Source organism: Bubalus kerabau, chromosome 21, assembly GCF_029407905.1.
Source record: "Bubalus kerabau isolate K-KA32 ecotype Philippines breed swamp buffalo chromosome 21, PCC_UOA_SB_1v2, whole genome shotgun sequence".
Lineage (NCBI taxonomy): Eukaryota > Metazoa > Chordata > Mammalia > Artiodactyla > Bovidae > Bubalus > Bubalus kerabau.
In genome coordinates, this window is record NC_073644.1 from 46,339,036 (window position 1) to 46,363,036 (window position 24,001).

At 45.8% G+C, this 24,001-nt stretch overlaps 1 protein-coding gene across 4 annotated transcripts in view; it reads right to left on the reverse strand.

Annotated features, from left to right (window-relative positions):
- Nucleotides 1-24,001, reverse strand: part of PTPN2 (protein tyrosine phosphatase non-receptor type 2) — a 129,555-nt gene that overhangs the window by 67,423 nt on the left and 38,131 nt on the right. For 3 of the 4 annotated variants that reach the window (XM_055559092.1, XM_055559094.1, XM_055559093.1), the window contains one exon: nucleotides 86-272. In XM_055559092.1, the coding sequence (XP_055415067.1) occupies nucleotides 86-154 (69 nt within the window). In that variant the 5' untranslated portion in view covers nucleotides 155-272. Of the gene's footprint in view, nucleotides 1-85; nucleotides 280-24,001 lie in introns of those variants that run through there. The other variant, XM_055559091.1, reaches the window with a different exon arrangement.

Sequence of the window (24,001 nt, forward strand, 5' to 3'; positions counted from 1 at the left end):
GAGGCGGGGGAGGCGGCGGGTGCCTGCGAGCGGGAGCCCGGTCCTCTGAGGGGGACGCCGGCGGTTCTGCGAGCCCGCCACTCACCAGGTACAGCTGCTGCCAGCGATTCTGAGCGTCTAACTCCTCAAACTCCCGTTCGATGGCAGCCGACATGGCGGCGGGAGCAAGCTGTCGCGAGGGAGCCTGCGCCGGCGGAGAGGCTCAGGCCCCGCACGATCCGGGCAGCGCGCAGCCGCTGCCGCGCATGCGCGCTCCACGCCTGCCCCGCCCCGCCCCCACGCCTCCCCGGCCGCGGGGAAAGTACCTGGTGCGTGACGTCAGCGCGCTGTCTGCGCTGCGCGGGGCGGGGCGCCGCGGGAGGCGTGGCCCAGGCGGTGCCCAGGTGGACGGGGCGGGGCCAGGCAGCCCCATGGGCGGAGCGGGCAGGCCGGAGAGGCTGGGCTTCAGGGAGAGTTGCAGGTTGAGCGCCTCGGGGTTTGAATTTTATTTTGAACATCATCTAGGTCAGTTTAGCGGCATGTGCCCCACTTTCTTCTCTAGGATAATGTAAACCGGGACTGATGCCTGCGCCTGGCCCCCCGCGGGTTTTGTGCCAAATAAACCGCTGTTACACCAGGAGAGGCAACGTCTCCTGGAGGTTGGAGACGACAGCTTGTTAAGTAAACGTTATACAGCTTAAAAGTTAGTGTTACCTTTGTTGTTCAGTCGCTCAGTCGTCTCCGGCTCCTTGCGCCCCATGGACTGCAGAACGCCAGGCTTCCCTGTTCTTCCCCATATCCCAGAGTTTGCTAAAATTCAGTCCATCGAGTCAGTGATGCCAGGCAACCATCTCATCCTCTGTCCTCCTCTTCTCCTGGCTTGCTTCAACCTCACTGAGCGTCAGGGTCTTTTTCAATAAGTCGGCTCTCGGCTCTCGGCTCTTCTCATCAGGTGGCCACAGTATTGGAGTTTCAGCATCAGTACTTCCAATGAATATTCAGGGCTGATTTCCTTTAGGATTGACTTGTTTGATCTCCTTGCAGTCCAGGGGACTCTCAAGAGTCTTCTCAAGCACCACAGTTCGAAGGTATCAGTTTTTCAGCTCTCAGCCTTTTTTATTGTTCAGCTCTCACATCCATACATGACTACTGGAAAAACCATAGCTTTGACTATACAGATTTTTGTTACCTGTAAAAAGAACAAATCATCTCATAACAAACAAACATGCTGATTATGGAAATCATCTCCCTTTACAGTAAGATAATTCATTATAGGGAAACTTGCGTTCTTAGAATAGCTTATCACCTTCAGTAGAAATGTGACGTGTTAGAAAAATTTAGCTGTGCTGTCCAAAACTGAAATTTAAACTTTAATTAAATGAAATAACAAAGATTCTCTTCTTGACCAAACTCTACTCAAGATTCTCTGAGCTCTTTTTCAGCTAGGTCTTGAGTTTTGGACTGCCCTGTTTCTCTCTGCATTGTCAAATTTTTGCCATCCTGCTGAGTCAGTTAGCCAGAAGCCCCCATTCTCAGTATCTGATCACTCTTGATATTTAGTCAGGTTCCTCATCTTTGCATCCCTCGCGTGACATCTGATCTCCCTGCCCTGCCTTTACCTAGAATCCTATTAGGTCAGCTCACCCAGAACCCCCTGTGCTGCCTCTGTTAAAAACAAGACTACATGTATACCTGTGGCGGATTCATTTTAATATTTGGCAAATCTAATACAGTTATGTAAAGTTTAAAAATAAAATAAAATTTAAAAAAAAAACAAAACAAGACTACAGGCCCAAAAGGAAGTCGATGGAAAGTCCCATGTCACCAATCTAGATTTGATGATAGTTTCAGCTCTCCCAGAAATGGGATTTAAAGGAGTAAATCAAGATTCACTAATCATCACTAGGTAGGTGATCTGCTAGGTAGACTTCCCTCAACCTTGTAGTAACCAGTTGCTTCTCTGCCTGGAATAACTCCCTTGTTCCAGCTCCCTTCTGCCTGTAAGTCGTTTGTTTTGGGTAGCTCCTTGGCGCTTCTGTCCATTTGCCCAAAACACGAATCATTTAATAAAGCCAATAAAATCTTTAAATTTTACTCAGTTGAATTCTGTTTTTTAACACCTCTTAGTAATTTTCCATCTGCTGACACCCCACTTAACTGTAAATTCCCACTTCCTATTCAGAATTTGGAGTTGAACCCGTCCCTCCCCCACTACAAGACCCATTGTGGTGTCCCCTATACCTGTCACAGGAATCACCCCACACACAGCTGGAATAAAGTCTTCCTTTTACCTCATCATCTTCTACAAGTGTCAGGCATAGATTTTTTCTTTAACAGAAATTAAGAATTCAGTTCCTCGGTTGAACTAGCCACATTTCAAATCTCAGTAGCCACACAGGCTAGTGGCTAAAGGATTGCAGAGCACACAAACCATCGAAATTCTGTGGAACAGAGCTACCTGAGAGGTTTGAAAAACTTCATTATTTTAAAGCGTCCTTGACATTGACATTTAATCTCAGTCGTTTCTGACTCGTTGCGACCCCATGAACTGGGCTCCTCTGTTCACGGAGATTCTCCAGGCTAGAATGCTGGAGTGGGTTGCCATTCTCTCCTCCAGGGGATTTTCAGGACTCCAGGAGCCTGATTTGTATGGTGAAGTGACTTGAGGGTCCACAGATGTTAAACAATGCTGAAGCAATCTGGTGGCTCAGTGGTAAAGCACTATCTGAGAGATTTAAAATACTTGGGTATTTTAAAGTGTCCTTACACAAGTAAGATAATGTAAATACTGGTCAGAGAAAACCAGCAAGCTGTTGGACCAAGAAGAAACTGTAACACAGAACATTAAGCAGCCAATAAACCCTGACAGAATATAACTGAGGAATACATACACTCTCCCTCAAGAAATGCCCCACAATGTAAGTGTCCTGGTTTCCGAAGTTCCATCCTTTAAACTGACTAAATTAAAGGCATAATATCTCCTGGGATTCCCCATGGCTGTTGGGGTCAAACAGCTCATCAAATCGTGATCTCACAGCAGCAGTTCTTGTCACCAGATGCACATGGTCCCTCAGGAACTCTGGCAAATGCTGGTTGGGGGTGCAGTGCTTGCCCTCTGTGGGTTTGCTCTCATATGCTGCGTGCAGCTAGGACTCTAAGTCAGCAAGCAGTTCTCATACCAGCAACATGTGCATTGACGGTGAACGACAAAATGAACAGAGATCAGCTACATTGCCTACGTGGTTCCATCAGCCTCCCTAGAGAGGCTCAGTGTGGCCTCCATCGGCTGCTGGTCCTCATGGCATCTTCAGTGGTGAGACACATGGTGGGTGCAGAGACAGCAGAGGAGGAAATGAGCAAAAAGGGATTTCAGGGAATGTTTCTGGGGTCTATCCTGTGGAAACTCCTGGAATAAGACTTGAACAAAACTGATAAGAAAGATTTAAAGTGTTTTTCAAAGGTTATGTAGTTGGATTTTCATTTCTTTTGAATGAAACTTCTTGTAGACAAGAATCCAGGAGCCTGACTTATATAGTGAAGTGGCTTGAGGGTCCACAGATGTTAAATAATTTTGAAGCAACCTGGTGGTTCAGTGGTAAAGAACCCACCTGCAGTGCAGAAGACGCAGGTTCAATCCCTGGATCGGAAGATCCTCTGGAGAAGGAAAAAGCAACCCACTCCAGTATTCTTGCTTGGAAAATTACATGGACAGAGGAGCCTGGCAGGCTACAGTCTATGGGGTCACAAAAGAGTCAGACACGACTTTTCGATTAAACAAAAACAATCTAGTAAAGCTTTTCAAACTCAACAAAATCTGGATTCAAGACCTTATTTTTGGGCTTCCCTGGTGGCTCATTGGTAAAGAATCTGCCTGCCAGTGCAGAAGACAGTTTGATCCCTAATCCAGGAAGATCCCACATGCTGCAGAACAACTAAACCCATGTGACAGAACCCTTGATCCTGTGCTCTAGAGTTCCTTATTAGTCCCAAAGCTGCAACTACTGAGCCTGTGCACCTACAGCCCATGCTCCACAACAAGAGAAACCAGCACAAGGAGAAGCGCCTGCACCACAACTAGAGAAGAGCCTGCACAGCAACAAAGACCCAGCACAGCTGCTGCTGCTGCTGCTAAGTCACTTCAGTCGTGTCCGACTCTGTGTGACCCCATAGACAGCAGCCCACCAGGCTCCCCCGTCCCTGGGATTCTCCAGGAAAGAACACTGGAGTGGGTTGCCCTTTCCTTCTCCAATGCATGAAAGTGAAAAGTGAAAGGGAAGTCGCTCAGTCGTGTCTGACTCTTCATGACCCCATGGACTGCAGCCTACCGGGCTCCTCCTCCGTCCATGGGATTTTCCAGACAAGAGTATTGAAGTGGGGTGCCATCGCCTTCTCCTCAGCACAGCTAAAAATAAGTAAATAAATGAAATGACCTTATTGTTCAGACCTGGTTTTTTACCTACATTCTGTTTCCTGTCTCCCTTTCACTGAAGCCGGAAACCTGGACTCAGGTAGACATGGACTTTGTAGACATCGCTCCTTCTTCTCAAATTTCAGTGGTCATAAAAATACCTCCTAATTGTCTCCTAAGTAGTAATTGTCCCCCCACCATGCTTCCCATCACCCTCACTGTCTCCCTATCCTTTCTCTTCTGTGTCTAACAGGTCACCTGCTTCTGTTGATTCTTCCTTAAGGAACCTCTCTGCGCTCCAGTCTGTCCCCACTGCCACTGCCTTAGTTCAGGTTTCATCATCTTCCTGCCTTGTCTCTTGTCCCATCCAATTGTGGGACGTTCTATTTGGGAATCCCACGTTCAGCATGGTACCTGGTACACGATAGATGAAAAATAAATGTGACCAAATGGATCTTTGTAGGACATTTAGATTGTTTCAAATTTTCCCATCATATGAAAATGCTGCAATATCCTTTTTGGATACAACTCCCCCCCTCCTTTTTAAGGAGTATTTCCTTTGGATAAATACTCAGAATAGGAATTATTGGGCAAAAAGGAATGACTCTTACTCCATTAGATTTTCCCAGAAGCAAGCCCTGGGAGGGAGATTTGAGTACAAGTATGTTCCACAGTGGGTGATGCCAGGACCCCTGGTGAAGGACACTGGAAGGGATGCAGGAACAGGAAGCAAGGAAGGAAGCAGTGAAAGGTTTGTTGACAGCCCGTCACCACTGTAGGCAACCAGGCCTGGTCCCACTGGAGAACTCTGAGAGGAAGTCCAGAACTACTGCTGAGTTATCCAGACTGAAGCCTGAGGAGAATGGGGTGTTAACTGTCAACTCCCCATGTGTCATGAGCTGAAGAAGATTCTAGAGGTTCTCATCGGAGTGCATGTGGCCCTGCTGTGGACTGCATAGGCATCTGCTTCCCCCAACATCCGTATGTTGAGATGGAGGTGGGGCCTTTGGGAGATGAATCATCATGATGGTGAAGCCTCATTAGAAGAAACCCCAGCAGGTTCTGCTGCTCTCTTTCTTTGCATGGTGGGGGGTGGGGGGCAAGAAGGATGCTGGTTCTCATCAGACACAACATCTGCTGGCATTTGATCTTGAACTTCTCAGCCTTTAGAACTGTGAGAAATAAACATTTGGGCTACCCTGTCTATGGTATTTTGGTTCTGGCAGCCCAAATTGATAGTTCCCAAATAGCATCTGAGAGTCCAGGTTCTTTGGGATCTCTCTATGCATGCCCCCTGGAGTGCTAAACTTCTTGCTAGACTCACCTGAAGAGCTGTCCCACGATGATGCTTCTATTTCTCCAGATTACCCACCACCACCACGTGTTACCTCCTGACTGTTCTCAGTGCCGCTTTAGTTGGGAAAACAGGTCACGCTCCAGGAAGAAAGTTTATACAATCAAAAGAATCATAGGGCTTGGCTCATAGGCACTGATAGGAAGGAGAAGGAAATAGGCAGTTGTAAATCTTAAGGTGTTGAGTAAAGAAGGACGGACCTTTGAGGATGAGGAGAGGAGAATGTATCAACACAGAAATGCACTCTGCTGACGTGGGAGTCCTGGCAGGGGCACCTGCATCCCTCTTCGTTCACTGCCAGGAAAATTTCCTGAAGTGCAGACAGGACTGTGATCCACAATGGATGGGGTGAGGTTTAAACTTCCTTGCAAAGCACTGGAAAAGCTCAGGGAGCACAGACTTCAGAATGAAACCCTCTGGGCAAGCGGAGACCCCACTGCCTGGACTTGCTCCTTCGGAGAACTCAGTGTACATTCCTTTCATAAAGCTCAAGGAGTGCGCTGGGGAGGGGGGGGCATTGCATCTCTAAGAGATGGGCGGGACACATCCTGTGTGGGCCAGAGCTGACCAGAAGAAGGTGCTGGAAGTGGGGATGGTGGGATCCTGGAAGAGCGTGGGTTGGGGGAGTCACAGGGGCAACAGCACTAGAGGAAGTTCCTCCACCTTCAAAGTCACGTGCTGATGACCAATAGATCCAGGTGCTCCATTCTGGGGTGAGAGAGATGGCAGCTGACCAAGTAGGGTCCAAGTGTTGGAAGGCTGAAGTTTGAAATGAGTCATGGCAATGGAAAATCACAGTTCTCATTCACTGTCCACAGCCAAATCAGTTCACAGAACTGAAAGATCACTGAGTGAAAGGAAGGTGCCAATTCCCTTTGATGAAGGATGCTGCAACCCCACTACAGGGTAGATAACTATGACCCAGAGAAATGGGTAGAGAATCTGGGTTGATCTGAAATAGTGTTATGTTCCTGCAGTAAGAGCTGGGGCTTGTGAAGGCAGGTGACAAGTGGAGTTCTGGTCCAAGAACACCCTACAGCGCTGCCAGGTCCTTGGCCTGCCCGTGGTTATTTCCCAGCTCCCATGTGCATAGTTGGGATTTTACATAGTAGTTGGCAGAACCCTTATAAGGATTTCCTGACGTGTAGAATAAGAGCCATGGGGAGAAGTCTCTGAAAAGGCCTGAACCCATCAAGAAAAAAGTTAAGAGCAATCCTAGGAGGAGTTGTGGAGAGTAGCACCATCAGAAGAAACATCAGGGATGGAGGAGGGGGGAGCGCAAAAACCAGCAGGATATTGGCAGGGAAAGGTGGACAAGTATAAACTGAACTTAGTAACCCAACCATAGGCACCTCACCCAACACAGTGAGGACTGAGCGATGGATGGTTTCCAGCACTTGTTACCTGGCTGCTCGCCTGCACATTGGCCAAGAAAGGGGTTGGAAATGAGCTGTCACTGAGCTTCCCAGGCTCTTGCCTTCCCTTCACAGTACAGCCCTCTGGGATCTCAATCTTTGCGGCCCCCGTACTTGCTTGCTGTCTGAGCTGCTCATCCAAATGAATCAGAGTATTTCTGATCTCTCTGTGGGTCCTCCTTCTCTGACTTCAGGATGTAGGAATTACTTGCACATATATTTTTTCTTGGGCCCTAACTGAAATTAAGACTTCCGTATCACTTTTTAAATTTTTATTTACTTTTTTATTCATTTATTTTGAGTGTGCTAGGTCTTTGCTGCTGCTCAGGCTTTTCTCTAATTGTGGCTAGCAGAGGCTACTCTCTAGTTGTGGTGCTTGGGCTTCTCACTGCTGTGGTTTCTCTTGTTGTGGAGCACGGGCTCTAGGGCCCTCAGGCTTCAGGAGTTTTGGCTCCCGGGCTCCAGGGCACAAACTCTAGTTGTGGCACACAGACTTAGTTGCTCCTCGGCATGAGGGATCGTCCCAGACCAGCAATGGAACTGGTGTCTCTTGCATCACAAGGCAGATTCTTTGCCACTGAGCCACGAGGGAAGCCTTATGTCACTTTTTAAATTCGTAATATTTTACTTTTAAAACTTAGGTTGAGTAAAATAAGACACAATATATTTATATTTGTTCATTCCAGGTGATAGGTACAGGGGTATTTGTCTTATTGGTCTGGAGGTTTTTTTGTTATCTTTTTTACTGTGGTAAAACAGACCCAACACCACCCCTCCTCCCTTCCTTCTACTGAACGGGCATCTCTGTAGCGGAGGGCAGGGAGGACACCTGTCCTTCTGCTGACGCCAGAAGGAACGTTCAGATGATCATCAAATTGCCTTATGCTGAGTCTCGTGAAAACAAAGTAAACCCCCTTAATTTAAACTTAGAAATAGACTGGCTGACCTTCAGTTTCATTTTCATAGTTCTGTCGACTTAAAAAAAAAGAGTGTATAATGTGAAAGTTGTGAATTAAGTTTTATCTGAGGCAAAATGAAGATTGTAGCCCAGGAGATAGCCCCTCACAGTAGCTCTGAGAAACTGCTCCAAAGAAGCAGGAGGGAAGGTCAGTATAGATGTGATTCTGATGAAGATTGTGATTCTGATGTGACTCTTGACATGCAATCAAGCACATATTTTTCCAGAAGGTTTCTTTTAGTCTCTTGAAGACTGCTAGTCACAAGGAACAGTTGTCACCTTGAAGGGCTTTAGTGCTTTTCTAGATATGAGGAGATACAAGAATTGGACTCATAAAGCTGGCTCTTCAAAAATCTGTCTGAGGACCAGTCCTGCCAGTTTTTTCCCCTCTGAGCACAGAGGGCCTCATTTCTGCTCTCCACCCTGAACTCCTTTCAGTGGTTGTTGAAGGTCACCAGTTGCAGCAGCACATGATTTAATCCTTGTTGAGGTAGATGGCAAGTCCCAATTTGTGGTTGACAGTTCCATTGAAATGTCCCACTACAATTTACTGAACCAGTCCTCTACTATTAGGCATTCAGATTGTTTCCAGCTTTTCACTATGGCAAACTAGCAGTAAAACAATGTGTGTTACCACAGAGATGTGGTCCTAATTCCCTTCCCTCTGTGACTGAGGTCCAGAAACCTGGAAATACAAACTGGCCATGAAAATCCAGGACCTGTGGCATCCTAGACAAATGGACACAACTTGTCTGAAAACAAATGTATGCACAGCTTGCTTTAGGAATATATCACAAAATTCACAGGCCTGTGTGATGTAAATGGATGTACTGATAAAGATTTGGAATAGTGGCCAAAGAAGAGATGCAGTGCACACCTGTTCACCATCCATTAGTGCACATGAAGGTTCTCTGTGGCCACCTGACTCCCATTTGAGAGAGAGCACCCTCGTGGTAGGGGCTTCCCTGATAACTTGGTTGGTAAAGAATCCGCCTGCAATGCAGGAGACCCCGGTTCGATTCCTGGGTTGGGAAGATCCACTGGAGAAGGGATAGGCTACCCACTCCAGTATTCTTGGGCTTCCCTTGTGGCTCAGCTGGTAAAGAATCCACCTGCAATGCAGGAGACCTGGGTTCGATCCCTGGGTTGGGAAGATCCCCTGGAGAAGGGAAAAACTACCCACTACAGTATTCTGGCCTGGAGAATTCCATGGACTGTATATAGTCCACGGAGTTACAAAGAGCTGGACACAACTGATCGACTTTCACGAACCCTCATGGTGACCATGTGCAGTGCCAGGGGCCTGTCCATGCTGTCAGGTAGAGTCCGCTCAGGGGGGTCTGCACCCTGGCTTCTGTGGAGCCCCTGCACTCTGCTGATGTTCATCCCCTCAGACACTCTGAGCAGGTACCCCAGGGTGCACAGGAGGATTCAGGTGAAGCTTCATCTTCTAGGGGTGAAGATACTCTTTGGAATCTTATGCCACAAAGCAGGACAACCCCCAGCCCCGTCTTTTCTTGTTCTCTAAGCTTTAATCGAGGCCCTCTCAGAATGGGATCCACTTCATGGTAGATACCACCCTGGCCTCCCCACCAGCTGGTGTGTGTGTGGGGAGGGGGTGGTGCATGACATAGAGAAGCTCCTGCTGAAGGACTTGAAACTGATCAGGTAAAGCCAGAATCCTCACAGTGAGAGGAGAAGAGAGGCTGGTAGTCAGCGGAGGTCACCCCAGGGTTGGGAAGCAGAGGCCCCCAGAGGAGCACAGAGCCTGCAGTGGGGCAGAGGCCACCACTTTGGGGGTCAGCCCTCTGGCCTCAGGGCTGTGACCAAAGTAGCATTCATCCCAGATGGGTCACGTGGGGCCACACACATGGACCAAGGTGATGCTGAGTCATGCGGACCCGTGTTGGCACTGCTGTGGACCCCAGCCATCCAGCCTCCTTGGAGAAGTGCTGTGCTAGCAGAGAGGGGCTGTGATCCCCGACCCCCAACCACCCCGGCCCCCATCACCACCCCTCAAACAGAGTCCTGTCCTGGGTCCCTTGCTCCTCCCCACCACTCCCCCACCCCAGGGCCAGTAAGTCAGAGTGTGCCCTGAAGGACAGGGCCAGGATGGGTGGAGGCCACCTGCCCAGGTGGCCCAACCTCAGGGGGAGGCAGAAGATGTTGGGAAGGGCAGGATGCAGGGAGCTTTAGGCCCCAGATCCCGGATCCAAAGGCAGAGTCCAGACAACCACCCACAGCAAAAGCTGGTGATGGCTTCTGCAGTGTATTCACTAAGAGTGAGCCATTATATTTACTGCCACTGTCAGTAGTGAGTTTAATACCAGCTGAGCAAACGTGGGAAGTCTCACACTCTCCAGTCAGAGGCACTGGATTGACCAGATTTTTGGAAAATGCACAGAAATGGCTTATGATGGAAGGGAGGAGAGTGTGGAGGACACATAAGTCTCACCAACTAAATATAACTTTTCATGTTGATTTTTTTTTAGTAATCCTCTTTTAGCTAGGAATCTGTTTCATAGGCTACGGATTACTTACTCTCTTTAGCTAGGCTTTCAGACTAACTTTCGTCAAAGTGTTGTTGCAAGGAAGGGTAATGTTTTCACAGAGCCTGCCAAAACAGATAAGAATGACTAAAAAAAAAAACAAAAAAAATAAACCAGGGTTCCCAGAAACAAATAATGACCCTTTTCAAACAGATTCAGAATCCAAATTTGTGAAAAATGCTGTCTCAATGCTTTCTATAATATTCTGGGGGTTGCTTTAAAGCAAAAATAATGGTTTAATTAACAAAAATATGGGGTTTAAAAGACTGAGGGTTTATAAATTTTTTAACTGATTTTTAATCTTTTATGGGCTGGTAAGAACTTTTTCTTATAGTGTGAGAGAGAATGATAATTGTTTCTTTGTTGCATAGATTTTAAACTGGGTGAAAGTTTTTGTCTTTAATCATCCTGCATCCTTCAGCATGTAGCATTAGCTTTGAAATGAAAACTTTACAAAAGCCGTTCTGCCTGTCTGATTCTCTTCCAGGGAAGAAAGAAAAGAAGAAAGGGAGGGAGATAGGAAGGAGAAAAAAGGAGGAAGTGGGGGGAAAGAGAGAGAGAAAAGAAGGGAGGAAGGGAGACAGAAAGAGAGGGAAGATAGAAACTTCTGGGTTCACAGTTAATGGGCCATCCTTCTAATGACATCCATTTGTGTTGTGTTGGCATCCATTTGTGTCTGTGTTTGATGGTCATTACCGGAGGACGGTCCCTGCCCCAGAGTTCTCAGCAGTGCCCCTTGCAAAGCCTGCTTGTTGTATTCCTCTCTGGTCTACTGGACTAGATTGTTTGGGGGCAGGGGCTGATGAGAATCATTTTGGAAAACTGACTTCTCTCATTCAGACATAGCTTTTCCGGAGCAGAGTATTTTCAGAACACTTACTGGCAGCACAACATAGATGACATCACAGAAGTAATTCCCGCACTGCTGAGCTGCTCAATTCCCCAGTTAAACACTGCTCTGATGTCACCCTCATCCCGGCAAGAGGGCTGCTAACGTCGTGTGCTCTCAAAAAGCCTCACAACCCTGGGAAGGCTTCTGTGGACTAATATTAATTCCAAATAGCAAGTAATTCTTTTTCCTAGTCAATACTTTCTTTCAAATATATGGATTTAAACACACTTAAGTTGTGGAGCTTTGAAATTTTGAACCAAAGTTTAAAAGTTTCAAGTGATTGAGCCCGATCCTCAAACTATACCAGCATCAGAGTCAGGGATATGAAAAGATAAGGAGCTGTGGTTTCTGCATGCTTGCTACATCTTTGTCCCAGGCAGTATGTTGGGAAGAATTGAGAATATAGGCATTATTTGTCATTCATTGTTCAGTTGTCAGTTGTATCCGACTCTGCGACCCTGGGGACTGCAGCACTCCAGGCTTCCTTGTCCTTCACTCTCTCCCTGAATTTGCTCAAACTCATGTCCATTGAGTCGATGATGCCATTCAACCAGCTTATCCTCAGTCATCCCCTTCTCCTCCTGCCTTCAATCTTTCCCAGCATCAGGGTCTTTCCCAATGAGTCAGTTCTTTGTATCAGGTGGCCAAAGTATTGGAGCTTCAGCATCAGTCCTTCCAATGAATATTCAGAGTTGGCATTATACAGAAATACATGTTCTCTGTTCACAGAAAGATGTCTATGAAAGATGTGTAATCCTCTTAGGTTCTTGGCCAGATCTGAACATCTGCAGGATGTTGAAACATTGGTTGTGTGATGACCCACCCACCCCTTGAGCTCTGTTATTCTGATAACTCATCGCTCCACCAAAGCAGAGAAGGATTTCTGCTCCTGCGAAGGAGCGAGCTGAGCAGCCAGGGAAGGCCTCGCGCCCTAGAAGTCTGGCTTCTGTCTGTTCTCTGCTCCCAGGGATGGTGGGGCCATGAGGGCTATGTGGTCACCAGGTTGAAGAGGACTGGCCCCAGATCAGTTAACCAACCCCAGCAAGTGTCACAGGCACGTCCCTATGAATCATAAAGCAGAAGCACCCAGGCTGGGATCCCCAGGGACCGTTTTCAGAGCCACAAACTCCAGATTTGACCACACTGCCCACCAGGGGAACCAGGCCACCAGCTCAGTAAAGCCAGCCAGATATTCCTTCTCAAAAAATGATACTTTGTGGCTGGAGACCAAGCCAGTCAACAGAGGGTAACCTGAAGCTCTAAGACCCTGGGGAGATGCAGCCAGATGAGGACAGAAGCTCAGCGCATCAAGGAGAAATGTGGTCTGAGAGAGAAGCGGGTCCACACAAAGGCCGTGGAAACTGAAGACCTACTGGCCCCAGAAAGAGAGACAGGTGGCCTCTCTGATGGCTTGGAACCCCCACTGTGGCCCAGCTGAGTTCTTTCCAGTCCTTAGTCATAAGGGACTTAGGACGCTTGCATCCCCTGGTTATATCCCTTTAGAGCGACCAAAAGCTTCCTGCTGCTGCTGCTGCTAAGTCGCTTCAGTCGTGTCCGACTCTGTGCGACCCCATAGACGGCAGCCCACCAGGCTCCCCCGTCCCTGGGATTCTCCAGGCAAGAACACTGGAGTGGGTTGCCATTTCCTTCTCCAATGCATGAAGGTGAAAAGTGAAAGTGAAGTCGCTCAGTCAAGTCCGACTCTTAGCAACCCCATGGCCTGCAGCCTACCAGGCTCCTCTGTCCATGGGATTTTCCAGGCAAGAGTGCTGGAGTGGGGTGCCATTGCCTTCTCCTGAGATGCCACTAAATATTCAGCTAGTTGGTAAAGGCTCCAACTTGTTTCATTTTATGAACTAAACCAAGCATAGCTTAGCGACTGAACAACAATACTCAAAGCTATGGTTTTTCCTGTAGTCATGTACAGATGTGAGAGTTGGACCATAAAGAAGGCAGAGGGCCAAAGAATTGATGCTTTCGAGCTGTAGTGCTGAAGAATACTCTTGAGAGTCCCTTGGACAGCAAGGAGATCAAACTAGTCAATCCAAAAGGAAATCAACCCTGAATATTCATTAGAAGGACTGGTGCTGAAGCTGAAGCTCCAATACTTTGGCCACCTGATGCGAAGAACTGACTCATTGGAAAAGACCCTGATGCTAGGAAAGATTGAGGGCAGGAGGAGAAGGGGATGACAGAGGATGAGATGGTTGGATGGCATCAGCAATTTAATGGACATGAATCTGAGCAAATTCAGGGAGATAGTGAAGGACAGGGAAGCCTGGTGTGCTGGAGTCCACGAGGTCGCAGAGTCGAACAGGACTTAGTGACTGAACAACAAAAACAAGCATGGCTTATTTATAAATCCCCCATTGTTTCCAATATTTGGCATTATAAGCATCCTTGTAGTTATATCTCTGAATGCATCCACAGTTTTTTTCTAGAGCTGAATTCCGAGAAATAGAATTGCTAGGCTGTGTGGATATTTTAATGTGTATTGCTTATTGCCTTCAATTAACTTTATACTTGGAGGAGCAGTATTTGACAGCCCCTGTTTAAATCTGTCCTCCCAAAACTTACTATTTGTTGTCAGTCTTATTTTTTTTGTCTCTGACAGTATGTTATGTTGAAAACGAGACCTTCATTTTAATTTTTCATTTTATTGATTGAACTTTTTATGAGATATTGATGGGCACTTATAATATTGGTGTGTTTGTATGCGGGCGTGCATGTGTACATATCTTAAGTTCATGACCTTTGCTTATTTTCCATTGCTGTGGTCAACAGTCTCTTATTGATCTGTAAGAGATTTTCAACTTAACCCATTATCTGTCACATAGCTTAAATATTTTTCTTATTGTTTAATTTTAAAATTTTGTTCATGTTTTTTGACACAGAGTTTTGCAGTGTTTTCTCTTATTCTAGTTGAAATTAGGAAAATAATATCTGATCATTAAAAAAACCAACAACAAAAATATGTAAAATAAGAATGTGAAAATCTACCCCCCCTACCGTTTACCCCATCATATCCTAATCCTAATCTGAGGGGCGGGTCTATTTTGGGGCCCCCTTTTTATCTCTGTCGACAATTAACCCCTTAATGATTTCAGATACTGTTTACACTGCTAACACGCAAACTTCTGTCTCCTGGAACTGCCCTCTGAACTCACCTCTGATATCCAACAGCCTGGTTGACACCTCCATTCAGATAACATGAAGGCATCTTAAACCTGCTGTGTCTGTGTCAGGTAGAATGGTCTGGGCTACCTGTGATGTAACTTGAACTTCACGCTCCGCTGGGAAAGTCCTGATGCAGACAGTGCATCAGCAGTAGCTCCAAGAGTCACGTGCCTACTCTGAGCTCTGTGCTGGGGTGAAGTCTGCTCCCCCTCACACTGGATCGAGACAATTGTCAGGGTACCAGCTTCATCCCTTCGTACCACAGTGTCCAGAGGAAGAAGTGACATTGTTTTCTGATGCATTTCTCTCAGGGAAGAATATACTTTGTTCTCATAAGTCTCCACAATACTTCTCCCCTAACCCATTCCTAAACCTGCCCTCTGGCATGGAACGCCCTGCACTGATTGCCTCAGGCCAGGTTTCCCAAATTAGCCATTAACCAGGAGAGATGAACTGACCCTTAGCGCCATTCGGCCAGCTCTGGAGGAGAAGGTGAAGCCAGCTTTTCCTGAATCACTTGGAGTAGAAGAAAGTCTGGTAAATATAGATAGAAGGAAGAATCTAGGCTGAGTTAAAATGGATGCGGACTAGGAAGTCATCAGTGTCCAAGGAGAAGTGTTTTACCTTCCTCCCCCAGCTGTGTCTTCCCTTAGTTCTCCCAGCCTTAGCAAACAGCAGGGCCATTGTTGTTGTTATTCAGTCACTAAGTTGTGTCCAACTCTCTGCGACCCCATGGACTGCAGGATGACAGGTTTCCCTGTCCTACACCATCTCCCGGAGTTTGTTCAAACTCATGTCCATTGAGTCAGTGATGCCATCCAACCATTTCTTCTTCTTATGGCATGCCCATAACCACAGTCATGAAACCCAGAAGTTATACTTGAATCTTGCAGTCACCCACCCCTCTTGATTTATTGTTTATGTTCTTATGCGAAGAGTTGACTCATTGGAAAAGACTCTGATGCTGGGAGGGATTGGGGGCAGGAGGAGAGGGGACGACAGCGGATGAGATGGCTGGATGGCATCACTGACTCGATGGACGTGAGTCTGAGTGAACTCCGGGAGTTGGTGATGGACAGAGAGGCCTGGCGTGCTGCAATTCATGGGGTCACAAAGAGTCGGACACGACTGAGCGACTGAACTGAACTGTACTGAAGTAGTAAATTGACTTTAAAGAAATTAAGAAAAGAAAATTATATGTATTTTACATTTATCCATTTTTTTAATCTTTTTCTGATACTTTGGATCTTTGTTTAGATCCAGGTTTCCATCTGGTATAATTTCCCTCAGCTTTTGTTTCACTGAAAAGATCATTATTTTACCACCTTTGTTTTTTGAAGGATGTTCTCATAGTGATAGCAAATTCTAAATTGACTCTCTCTGCACTCCCACCTCAAAAATGTCATTTCATTGCCTTTTGGTTTAAATTATTTCTAATGACAAATCAGCTGTAATTCTTATTATTTTTTTCATGTAATATTTTTTTCTCTGCCTCTACTTAAGATTTTCTCTTTATCTTTCAGCAATTGAACTATAACATGCCAGGGTGTGGTTTTATTTATATTTTTCTGTTTGTGCGTGCTAAGTGCTAAGTTTCTGCAGTCCTGTCCAACTCCTTGCGGTCTTGTCAGAATCTGATATGTAAGGGAGTTGGACTACAGTTTTAGGTGTTTTTGACTTACCTGTGGATTCCATTGCATCAAGATTCTAGAATCCACAATCTTAAGTGGATTAAACCAGTGACAAAAAAGAAAATACTAGGTGACTTGACTGTGAAATATCTGGTCAAAATCATAAAAACAGAAAGTATAACAGTGGTGTGGCTTCCCTTGTGGCTCAGCTGGTAAAGAATACAGCTGCAACGCAGGAGCCTGGGTTAGATCCCTGGGTTGGGAAGATCCCCTGGAGAAGGGAAAGGCTACCCACTCCAGTCCTGACCTGGAGAATTCCGTGGACTGTATAGTCCATGGGGTCGAAAGGAGTTGGACATGACTTTCACTATAACAGTGACTATAATATCGACTTTCACTATAACAGTGGTTGCCAGAGGCTGAAGGGAGAGGAGATGAAGAATTAATGCTTAATAGATATAGAGTTTCAGATTTACAAGGTAAAAGTCTTATGGGAGTGGGTGGCACTGATAGCTGCATAGCCTGTGAATATCACTGAACTGCGTGCTTAAACATGGTTAAGATGGTGAACTTTGTTATGTGTATTTTAACACAATAAAAAAATTAGAATTACATTTTTTAAAAAAGAATTAGAGTCTACCAGTCATGTAAGTTATTTTACTTTATACAGACACACAGGAAAGTTTGATCTTACTGAATTCAGGCAGGTTGTTCTGTGTGGATAGAAAGCCTTAGTGTAGAGCCTTTCCTTGCGACTCAGTAGTAAAGAATCTGCCTGCCAATGCAGGGGACAGGGGTTCGATCCCTGATCCAGGAAGATCCCACATGCCGAGGAGCAACTAAACTTGTATGCCACAACTACTGAGCCTGTGCTCTAGGATCCAGAAACCACAACTGCTGAAGCCTGAGCAACGTAGAACCTGTGCTTTGCAACAAGAGAAGCCACTGTAATGAGAAGCCTGAGCACCCCAACTAGAGAGTAGTCCCTGCTAGCCACAACTAGAGAAAAGCCCACACAGCAACAAAAACACAGCATATTCATAAATAAATAAGTAAAATTATATATACAAGAAAGCCTGAGTGCAGCCAACGGTATTTCCGATCCACCTCTGTTGAGAATAACTTGGTAGCCTTCAGCTCAGTATATGCTGCTAAAGTTTTTAAATTTAGATAAAGAAATTTAACTCTTTGGTTTAGGAAATTCACACCACACACACTACTACTGTAGAGAAAGGGGCAGTGATCTATGATAATATAAAATGTTACAGTAAAGAATCATTATTTTATAAAATTAATGGCTTTTAGTAAAAGCTTCTGAAATCACTTAGACTCCTCCATAATGAAAGAGGTGATGTGTCCCTTGGGCCCATTTGTGATCTTTGTGTCAAACTAAATGTTAACAAGAATCATAAAGAAAAGTTCTGCTGCCAAACCACCAACTGTGCTCTGAAAACCCAAAACAGCAAAGAAGTGAAAAGTTAAACAGAAACAAACAAGCTTACAACTTTGTGAAGCCAGGATAAACAAGGGAAGTGGAAGTGTGTTTACTAATATCCAGAAACATTTCAAAATATAACAATCTGTATCTACATGCATTAAACCAAAGTGGAGCTTTCCAACTCCACTTGATCACCATGAAAATTATCTTAGTCTTTCCCATTTTATCTGTGACCTCTAACTTCAACATTGAGAACCCTGGTTCCCACCAAATATCTTCCATTTACTAAATTGTTCAATTACATGGTAGCAGTTTCACAACTCAGAGAAGGCAATGGCACCCCACTCCAGTACTCTTGCCTGGAAAATCCCATGGACAGAGGAGCCTGGTGGGCCGCAGTCCATGGTGTCGCTAAGAGTCGGACAAGACTCAGCGACTTCACTTTCACTTTTCACTTTCCTGCATTGGAGAAGGAAATGGCAACCCACTCCAGTGTTCTTGCCTGGAGAATCCCAGGGACAGGGGAGCCTCGTGGGCTGCCGTCTATGGGGTTGCACAGGGTCGGACACGACTGAAGCAACTTAGCAGCAGCAGCAGCAGTTTCACAACTGTTGACCCACATCCCTTAAGACCAGCTTTGAGGTGGGGTAGAACAACTAGAGAACAAAGAGAAGGTTGGGGAGGAGCCAGAGGGGCCCGACAACCCAATGGGACTGGGGCATAAGGGGCCCAGGGGAAGGTTTCTGGTGACAGAGTTCCAGCCTTACAAGAACAAAGGGTCTCCAGCACCTGCGGACAGATGCATGTCTTCACTTGTTAAGAGAGAATAGAGTCAAACGGTAAGGCCACTGTTTCTACTACATGGGAAAAATGGAAACGCTCGACGGTCCCCCAGCACTTCTGCAGGGTGTAGAAACGCTGCTGGTGAGACTGACTCAAGCATGTTGCAAAAGGTCCCCAGATTCCACCAGAGCTCACAGTGCACTGCTCTGACACAGCACATCTGCTGCTCCACAGGGCTGTTCATTAGTGCACTGTGTTCAAAGCAGCACAATGGACCCAACTGTCCATCAGTGGGAGACTGGTCCCAATGCCTGGCATATACAAACGCTCACTAATGCCTGTTGAATGAATGAATGTGTATTCACTTGTATAAAATGAAGCATCTATAGCAGTTTAAATATACATACATATGCACATACATATACACATACCTATAGAAAGGGTCAATATATAATGTTGAGTGAAAAAACAAAATCACAGAATTATTTTATTTATAATAGAATCTGATTCTTGAAAAAATGTATATGTGTAATGAATTTCTGGAAAGGTACATTTTAAAAAAAAAACCATAATTCTGGCTATTTATGGGAAGCAGAAATGGATGACAGAGGAGGGAAAGTGCTAAAGAAATATTTAGCTTTTCATTTGCTTTTTGAATTTTAAAATCATAAGTGTTTATTACTTTTGTATAATAAAAAGAGTAAACAATCTCATTTTCACATCACTTCTTTTGTGTTTATATAGTTTTTTGTCTGTGGTGCTATTTAGAGTAAACTGTTTATATAAAGGTTAAACAAAACTAAAGGACAAACATGTCTGGTATTCAATTTTAAGCGGTATTTGTGTGATACAAATGTCCTCAGGAACCCCAACCCTTCATTGAACTCTGCCCCTCACTTAAATGGTTTGCATGCATGTATTTTAGGGAACTTGATCGACGCACCAAATGAAGCTAAATGGGAGGGAGGCTGAGGATTCATGGTAGCCAAGCTTAGAAGCCAAGTGACTGGGAGGGATGTCAGGCCCCAGTGAACACTGAGACTTTTGGGGGTCTCCCAGGGTAGCCTTGTCAGCACTCCTAGAGTGATCTTGGTTTGAGCCTTATTTTATCTACTTTTTTTTTTTTAAGATTTTTAATTAATTTATTTTCCCACCCCACACAGCATGTGGGATTTTAGTTCGCTAACCAGGGATCGAACCCATACCCCCTGTATTGGAAGAGCAGAGTCCCAATCACTGGACCCCCAGGGAAGTTCCTATTTTATTTACCTTTGAAACAAAGGGTGACCCACTGAGACTTAGGTTGCAAATTAAGGACCACAGGCTGTGAACCAGGTTTCTGGAAACATGGAGAAGTGAGTGGCCGTCATTCTGTCCTTGTAGCTGGGAGCTTCACAAAGGACAGAATGCTCAGGCTGGACAGTGAAGCGAGCAGGAAAGTTTGCTGGGAGGAGGAGGGGTGGCAGAGGAGCACCTTGGGAACAAGACAAACAGCATGGGGGGACACTGACAGCGCTCACTGACTTCCACTGACTGTCCTCCTGGCAGCCTTGCAGTTAGCCGGTGACTGGTTCTGCCTGTTGAGGAAACATTCATCAGTAATCAACCTAAGAAAGAAATGGAAATTGTTATGCTTGGGGTGACTTGTGTGCACCAAAGCGTTCCTATGGCCTCAGCTTTGCTTCAGTTTCTGCTGCTCCCAAGGCTCCACTGGTCCTTCCTCTTCTCCAGGTTGGATCCTCTAGATCCTGTAGTTTCCATGGGTGCCAATATCTTTCCAATAGTGTTGCCTGTGTTTGAGATGGCACCCAAGAAACCTGAGGATAGACACTAAATTTGGTTAAAAAAAAATTTTTTTTTCCTTATATAGCAAACAGTACAGTATTTCAATTCCAGCACAACTATAAAAGGTAGAACTTTCGAATTAGTTTGGTCATTTGCTGATATACCAAATCCCACTTCAGTCCATAAGTGCTTTGGAAATACAATGAGATCCTGTCACTTGACGTTGATGTCACATGCAGCACGGGAATTTGGAACAAAGCCTTCTGGGAGATCATGAGTTTCCCATGTGAACAAATGTGCATGGTGGCAACAGCTGAGGTGTGCAAGGCTGGGTGCAGCGTGTGGGTCAGCCGAGTTGGACCACAGAGAAACCGCACAAACACAGGGGTGGAGGCAAGCAGCTAGAGGTCTTTACTCTGGGGTTCAGGGCGTCTCAGGGAGGAGGGAGACCCCAGAATGTTCTTAGTGGAGGATAGGTAGAGCAGGAACACAACTTGCTACAAAACACTGTCATCTAAATAATCCCATATTGAATCTTTGAAGAACCCGCTGAGGGGGGTTATATTACCCCATTTTCATGATAGAGAAACCAAGCCTCAATCAAAGAAATGTATCTGTTTTTGCCTGGAAGACTCAGAAGGCAAAGTCTGGGACAAGGTTGAGGGCTCTGTCTTTCAGAAATGCAGCTGCAGAGAGCAGGGGTCAAGGCCAGGAACCAAACTGGAAGGAAGTAGAGTACAATGTAAAATTTTATCATGAAAGAACATAGGAAACTGAGTGTCATTCACTTTACGATTTAAACAAATACATTGCAACTGCCAATGTATTAATCATTCCTTCCAGGTGGACAAAGCTATGATCTAGCTACAGCGAGGAATGGAATACCTTGGCAGTTGGTGCTTTGTCTCCCAGAGGTGGAAACATTGTTTCTAGGTGAGAGTTCCTGATTTCACATTTCACCTAGAAGTAAACTTCAGTGGGTATAAAATCTCCCATCTCACTGCTGTCTTCCACCCGTAGTATAAATAGGGCTCCCATAATAAAAAAAAGTGTGGCTGTAATAGGAAACAGAATCAATATGGTGATGGATCAATCACAAACATTTATGTAGACTGAGGTTTGTTTTTGAATTGAATTTCATTGCCATTGCAGATTATTCAATTTTTACTTAGTTATTATTAGCAAGTTTCGTCAGCTATTACCAGGTGGTGCAGCCACTGACGAGGGGGAATAAATGCAGAAGAACCAGGACGCCATCCTCAGCGTCTCCAGAGAAAAATGACCATCTGCTAACGCAAAGGCCTGTGCTCTACAAGGACTTTATAAATAACAATGTCAGCATATCCATTCATCACATATAGTGGCTAATATGTATTTTTCATGCTACTTTCTAAGAATCAGAATTTAGTCGGATAGAAAGCTGTTGTTTATCCTTGTTGAAGTTCTCGTTTAATATCATAAAAATCAATAACTGAATTTGAATTTACTTGTTCTTCTTACCATTATCTAAATAATTATTAAATGAAACCAAATGATAAGCTTTTTCTCTGTAAGTGGAAGTTCACATTCAATTTAAGACATTTTGCAAAGCAGCATCACTTTCTGAAAACAACAATTGCCTGGCAAATTATTCTCTGATGGCCCAGTGCTATTCTTGTCACATCAGGAGTGTCTGACGCAGGAAAGCCTCAGGGGATGGAAGAAGCAATGTCCTCATTGCTCTAAAGTTGGGCGGAAGGGAAAGAGCCCCAGACACCTTACTCTTTCCCAAGCTGAGAGGTTCAGTGAGCTCAGGTCCTGGCACTCTGTCTGCCCCTCTGCTCTGAACACACCTGTAGCACAGACATGACACGAGAGGCAGGTGGCAGCAGGAGGGCCCAGGTACAGGTGAAGGAGGAAACAGACAGAACAGGCTCCATCTTGAAAGCAGGACTCCATCTTGGGCCAGACTGTGGACTTTGAGCTTATCTATAGAAACGACATACCAACTGGAAAACCAGGCTGGAAGGAGGAGCCCCAGGGCTCTCCGTAGCCTAAAAGAATACCCTAATTATCTGTGTAACCAGGTAGAATCATACATTCTATTATACTTGTTAGGGTATGACCATAGGCCTATTGATAATTGTCCACTGTTAACTACCTAGGCTTAAGGCATATGAATCACGGGTTAACTTTGATTGTATCTTTCTTTTTCCGTTGTTCAGACTAGTTTCAGGGAACCTTATACACTTAGGGTATATAAGGTTTTCACAAAAACTGGTCAGGGTCCTTGGCTAAGAGGAGACTCTGCCTTGGGCCCGCTGGTGTAATAAACTGCACTCCACTATCTGCATTATCCTTCTAAGTGAGTTTGTTTCCCAGAACGCGTGTCTACAACACAGGTACAGCTGTGTCCACAAAGCCTGTGCTCAGCTCCACCCTCTCTCATCCCTCTTGGGAGCTGCTCATGCTTTGGCATCGCCAGGCCCAGAGGAGGAGGCATCAGAAATGTGGAAGGGCCTGGAGAGACACCCTTAAGTGGGCTGAATGGCTGTGGGGAGTGAGGGTAGGGGGAGCTTGTCAGCTAAGGTCTTCCCTGCTTGAGCCCCGCCCTCCTCTCAGCCCTCCAGCCACCTGGCCCCAGGATGTCTCCAGGGATGAGTAGCCAGGACACTCCATGCGTCTGAGATCTCAGGAAAGAGGTGTGGGAGCTGTGTTCTGATCTGAACCAAACCAAGGCAGAAGAGTGGTCGAGCCCAAGTCTGAGCTCCTGACCCACAGTGAGGCCTAACGAACCCAACATCGGGGTTTGGAGCAGAAAAGGTTCATTACAGGACCAACAGGAAGAATGGGCAGCTCATGCCCAACAGGCCTGAACTCCCGGATACTTTTCGGGGAAGATTTTTTGTTTTTTAATTATTTATTCATCTACTATCAGTTGTGCTGGGTTTTCATTGCCACACGCAGGCTTCTCATTTTGGTGGCTTCCCTTGTTGTGGAGCACATTGTTTTCAGGGATGTTCTTCTGTATCTAAAGTGTTAAAACCATCCACTCCCCTCACACCAGGCTTTCCTGCAGGGCAAATATCGGTGACCTGGAAATTTTGCCTAAGACAGAAGATTCTGTGTAAATATGAGAAAACCTGATTTGAAGTCCTGACACTGTCTGGAGAGATCATAATCCATGCATAGAGTGCCAGTCAGCACCAAGGGCTCTGCATTTGGTTCCTTTAATTATTGGACACTCTTACTAGTACTATTACTAACTCCATCAGAGGGGTGAGAAGAGGAGGCACAGAGCTATTAATTGACTGGTAAAGTGATTATTAATCAATGAGGAGGCCAGCAGACCTGGTGGCTGTAATGCCCAGGCAGCCTTCGTGAGCAAACCCACACCAAAGCCAGAACCAGGGCATCTGCATGCCAGAGAAAGGAGCAACAGGACAACCACAGCTCGACCCCAAATGGAGCCCCCGTGAAGTTGCAGCCAAGCAAATACTGCCCTCGGGTTGCTTTTGCGCCTTCTCCACAAGAACCTCCCCTTGTCCCGCTGTGGCACACTCCTAACCACGTTCCAAGTGACATGCACTCAGGTCAACTCCTGAGATGTGTACTGTGCCTCAGGATTCGCTGAAGTTCACGAGGCAGGCCAG